This window comes from Dipodomys ordii, unplaced genomic scaffold (genome assembly GCF_000151885.1).
Source record: "Dipodomys ordii isolate 6190 unplaced genomic scaffold, Dord_2.0 Scaffold7, whole genome shotgun sequence".
NCBI classification, from domain to species: Eukaryota; Metazoa; Chordata; class Mammalia; order Rodentia; family Heteromyidae; genus Dipodomys; species Dipodomys ordii.
The window spans coordinates 19,380,130-19,385,605 of NW_012267223.1; the positions used below are offsets into that span (position 1 = coordinate 19,380,130).

Below are 5,476 nucleotides of genomic sequence, written 5' to 3' on the forward strand. Positions count from 1 at the left end.
CGGTCTTTCCTGCCCGGGCTGGCTTTGAACCACGATCCTCAGATCTCAGCCTCCTGAGTAGCTAGGATTACAGGCGTGAGCCACCAGCGCCCAGCTTTAGAGGCTACTTTATGACTTTACCAAATCCCACAAGAATGGCGACAACCCCAGAGAAGAGGCTCAAGAAAGACAACATTTGGAGATGTGCAAGCTAGTGACTGCTAGCTCCTTCTGAGCCACTTTCAACTTGTATGTCAAGATGAAAGGCCACTTAATAGCTTAAATCACCACATAGGGGTAAAACGGCATCCTAAAGCACTTAACATCAATCACCAGAACTAAACTTCTGCATTATAATGTGGTAGCTTCCAGTAGGCACAGCAGACATTTCTGATGTTCAAACAACATGCAACTAAGGGAATGACATGCCCAACAAAAGATTCCAATGGCTGGGCCTGTAAGCATGCCTGTCCTGTGATGTAAGCAGTCTTGACATTTCAACACTGAGATACACTAAGATGGAGTGTTCTGCCCATTTATAGCCTCTTGCTTTTGGCAAAGTTTATCTCCCTAATGCATGCCAGCCTGAAGCCTACTCTGATGAGAGGCATGGTGATCCCTGTGCCAGTTGTAGCCACAAAGCACCGAACAAGAACACATCCTAGATGGAGTGAAAGCCCAGCTTCACCCATGTTACTAATGCTGGCCCTGAGCCTACTCCTGGGGGCTCTTTTTCAGTGTCATATGAAGACTAGAAAAAGTTTTCCATTTCACAATCTGTTAACTAGAACAAATCCACCCATACCACCTGGAAGCATCTCCTCAAGGGCAATCTCCAATTCCATTCCTAGTCTGACAATGCCCTTGGGTTAGAAATGTCCCAGTTTTACCTTCTTCTTTCATCTTTCCACTCAGCTACAAAGATTATCAACAGAAAAATGGGACTCCCTACCTTAAAGTCCTACAGGAAAGATGTTGGTCAAAAGATATGCCAGTAACAAGAGAAGTAACATTTTAATGAAAAGAGAAGGAAGGGAAAAAAAGGGAGGGAGGGAGAAGGAGAGGGAGAAAAGGGGAAGGAGGGGTAGGGAGGGAGAGAGAGAGACAGAGAGAGAGAGAGAGAGACAGAGAGAGAGAGAGAGATTCCTCCCCTTATAACAAATTTAGGGGGAAAAAATCACACAAATATTTGCCGAGTATTCAAAACAAAAGCAAAACAAAAACAGTAAATCCACTCTATGACATACATTTCTCAAACCCAGAAATATACTTTTGTGGTCCAGTCTAGAGGTAGTGTTCCTGGTTTGTTTTTGAGACAGGGTTCTACTATGTAGCCCAAGCAGATCTCAAACTCTATATTCTCCCATATCATTCACCACCATGCCTGTCTGTGTTCCTGGTTTAGAATATACTGGGAAGAAGTTCATAAACCCATTAAGCTGCCCAAAGGAACACTTCAGATATTCTACCCAATGAACTTATTACAAAAAAAAAAAAGGCCCAGTACTGGTGGCTCCTGCCTGTGATCCTAGCTACCCAGAAGGCTGAGATCTGAGGATCACAGTTCAAAACTGGCCCAGGCAGAAAAATCCATGAGCCTCTTATTTCCAACTAACTAGCAAAAAAAACAAAAGTAGATGTGTGGCTCAAGTGCCAGTCTTGAGTGAAAAAGCCAAGCAAGATCAAGAGGCCCTGATCAAGCTGCCTCCTTCACCCCCCCAAAAGACCAACTTGAGAGAAAATGTATTCTCCAGTTTTACAAGATGAACCAATTAATCCTAAAAACTGAGCTCTGTTCCTACCATTACATCTCTAAAAGTTCTGTTACAAGCCAGGTGCTGGTGGCTCATGCCTGTAATCCTACCTACTCAGGAGGCTCTGATCTGACAATCACGGTTCAATGCTAGCCTGGGCAGGAAAGTCTGTGAGACTTTTATCTCCAATAAGCCACTCAGAAAACCAGAAGTGGTGCTGTGGCTCAGTAGTAGAGTGCTAGCCTTGAGCTGAAGAGCTTAGGGATAGCACCCTGGCCCAGAGTTCAAGACCCACAACCAACCAACAAATAAATAAGTCATAAGGGCTCTGTTTGTGCAATACTTGCTTAAAGTAAGATTAGGAATTGCCACATACCTATTGCAAAGGACTGTTCATTATCTGATAAAAGAAACTTTTCAAGTTCTCCAAAAGTCTGCTATTAACTACCAGAACTTATAAGTTAAAAGGATGAGGCCAGAGGCATGGCTCAAGTGATACAGTGCCAGCAGAGCAGAGCCAAGCAATATTGAAGCCCTGAGTTCAAACCATAGTATAAAAAAAAGGTAGTAATTCAAGACCAAGATATCAAAATGAACTACCCTACCTGCTGGAATGCCATGAGGTTCTGACCCAGACATCTTCCAAAATTTTACAGCTCTCTCCTCTTTGAAGGGCCTCCAGAGGCCCAAACTTTGACTAGAATCTGGGGGAGAGGGGTAGTGGCTAGTCTATTTGCTGTCCACAGGAATGCCAAACTCTTCCTCCTGGATCCAAGTATCCCTGCAGGGCAATCAGAGGGATCCAATTATGAGTAACTCTAGTTGAGTCTTTTTGGCAGAGTCTGTATCCTTAGCAGCTAAGCTCAGGGCTCCTAATTAAGTCATGATAGCTTTTTGTTGTTGTTTTTAACCAGAGAAGTTAAGCCTCTGTACAACCAAGTAGAAGAACTACAATAAGGAAACTTCCCCTTCACCCCTGCCCAGCCGATGAGAAACCATTTCCAACAGGTATTATTGCCTGTTAATATTATTTTCTGACAGATTCGCCCCTTCATCACAGGAATTTAAAACCAAAACAAGACAGTGCAGTTATTGCGGTTATATTTTCACTACTACAGATTTGTGTTAGTAATTGAAATTATTGCTGTGGTCCTGCTCTGCCTGAATCATTCCCTTTGCTAGCCAACACTCAAAACTTTCTAACCCTAAATATCTTACCTAAAAAATACCACTCAAAGCTGTGGTAAACACTGTAATCCTGGATACTCTGGAGGCTGAAATCTGAGGATTACTGTTCCAACCTAGCCAGGGTAGAAAAGTCAGTGAGACTCTTATCTCCAATTATCAACAAAAAAAAAGGCTGGAAAAGGCCAGAAGAGAGGCTGTGGCTCAAGAGACAGAGTACTAGCTTTGAGCAAAAAATACCCTAAGGGACAGGAGGGAGGACCGGTGAAGAAAAGCAATCATGATATTCAGTATATACATGTGGAAAAGAACCTATGTAATTTTTGTGGGCAGAGATGAGCTGGGAAAACCAGGGGAAAACAAAGGAAGGGTTGACATTGTCCAAAAAAAACAAAAACAACGTATTCATTACCTGACTTATGAAATGGTAACCCCTTTGTACTACACCACAATAAAATTATATTTAAAAAAAAGAAACCTAAGGGACAATGCCCAAGTCTTAAGTTCAGGCCCCAGCACACACAGAGACACACACACATGCAGCAGCAGCAATGGAACATGACAGGATTTTTGGAATAAAAAACAAAGAATGTAGTAAGGACAGGTTTCTCATTGCCCAAAATAGAAGACACATTTCCTTCCGAACGAAGATCAGAAAGCCACTGAGAAGAAACGGAAGCAAGGATAGGCAGCTGAAAACCATGAAATCAGCAGAGGGGATGGCTATGGGGTAGATGGAGGAAGGGACCAAGTGCCTATTTGGTTTTATTTATCAGGCGATCTGCCAGGCCTGCCCCTGGGCTGCGGGATTTCAGAGGTCTCCCCCTCAGGGACATCAGATAACAAGGTCGGGAGCTCCTCTACAAGGTCTCAGACTTCTCAAAATTCCAAGAGCCGGTCGCTGTCTAATTGGAGACTTAGGGACCCCAGTGCAAGCATTAAAAAGCGCCCCCCCAACCCGCCCCCCAGGTCTAAGGCCCAGAAAGTTCCCTCGCCTCCAGACACCATCTCCGGATTGGGATAAATCGCGGAGCACGTTGAAGTCTAGGCCCGCCAGTGCCCATCTGGCAGACACCGTCCGGGTTTCAGGTATCCCCTCCCTCCTCTCAGACGCCAGAAGGCCTGAACGCCTGAGGGCACCTAGAGGTGAGGCGTCCGGGCGCCCCAGAGGGGAAGCCTCAGGAGCGTCCGCCATTCCTCAGGGCCGACCCAGGTACAGGTCCGCGGGCCGGGCGGCGCTGAACCCGGCTGACAACCTCTCCTGAGGGGTGCCAGGCTCGCCCCGGTGCCCGCTCCTCACGCCGGCCCCCGGAAGCGCCTCACTCCCGCCCAGCGGGCTCCGAGGGGGCGGGGAGTCGAACGCCCCCTTCCGGGTGCCTCCGCCCGGCTAACCAGCCGCGCTCCTCCTCCAGGCGGGAATCCTCCCTCCCCCGCCCCTCCCGTAGCCGGGCCCCGGTGCCAGGCCCAGCCCCAGGGGGGAACCCTCGGCCCCGGCCTCCCCTCCCCGCGGCCTCTGCCCGTCTTCCCGACCCTTGAGGTCCAGGAAGACCCCGCCGGCAGAGGCCGGGACCCACCGCTCATTACGACATCTTCCTCCCTGGCCTCCGACGCCTCCGCCGCCACCGAGAGCCTGACACCGCCCGCCTAGCACCCGCCAATCCCGGAGCCCGCCACTGCCCGAGCGACGGCAGCGTTTACCAATAAGCGTTCGGGACACTGGGGACCGACAGCACTACTAACTAATCAACGAGAGGCATCTAGAGCGACATTGGCTAGGCCAATAGGGCGGTGAGGCGTCACTGATGGACGGTAGAGGCCACCAACCGGAAATATATTGAGAAATGAGCGACGTATTCGCCGGCCAATTGGTTGGAGGTAAAGTCCCGCCCACCAGGTAGTTGATAGACAGCAACAGGAAGCTAGATAGGGTGGGCTCAACTGAGGAGTGTTTCTGTATTGGTCGTGGTTGACCTTCCACCCACCTCTAACCCAGAAGATGGGTGATAGATCTGCCCTCAAGCCAATCAGAAGTCTTTAGGGTGAGGCCTATAAAATGCATATACCTTGCGCCTGACGCTTAGTGTTGGCACAGGTGAGTCCGGGTACTCCCTCTTCTCTGCTGCCGCTGTCAGCTTCCACTTATCCCCGATGAGTGGAAAGCCACCAATTTGGGCTTATACCCGGCTCCTCGCCCGACATCGCCTTGGAAGAGGTGACTGTACCGTGAGACACTAGCGCCCCACACCGTAACGGGAGTTGGGGGTTACGTGACACTTGTGAGAGAGGGTTCGTTTTTTAGTTTTTATCAGTCTGGGCCCCTCTTCAACCCCCCCCCATTATTGCGGAGACCCCGTAAGCCCACAGCCCCCAAACCGGAGCTCTCTACGAGCCGATTCTCGGGGCACCTCCCCTAATCAGATTGATTCTTTGGGGCGTGCCTAGAATCAGCGCCTTGAGTGGCCCGAATGGGGTTCGAGAACCCTCGGTAGGCAACCCCTAGGTAGGCTTATCTTTCTCGTACGTAAACCTGGCTTCTACAGACGCCTAATCTAGGAAGG

General features: G+C 49.0%; 1 protein-coding gene across 3 annotated transcripts in view; it reads right to left on the bottom strand.

Annotated features, from left to right (window-relative positions):
• Window positions 1–4,634, bottom strand: part of Sp2 (Sp2 transcription factor) — a 44,888-nt gene extending 40,254 nt beyond the window's left edge. The window contains exon 1 of one of the 3 annotated variants that reach the window (XM_013037920.1): window positions 4,493–4,634. In XM_013037920.1, coding sequence (XP_012893374.1) covers window positions 4,493–4,499 — 7 coding nt within the window. In that variant the 5' untranslated portion in view covers window positions 4,500–4,634. Of the gene's footprint in view, window positions 1–2,338; window positions 2,387–4,492 lie in introns of those variants that run through there. The other 2 variants (XM_013037921.1, XM_013037919.1) reach the window with 2 other exon arrangements.
• Between the last annotated feature and the right edge of the window lie 842 nt (window positions 4,635–5,476).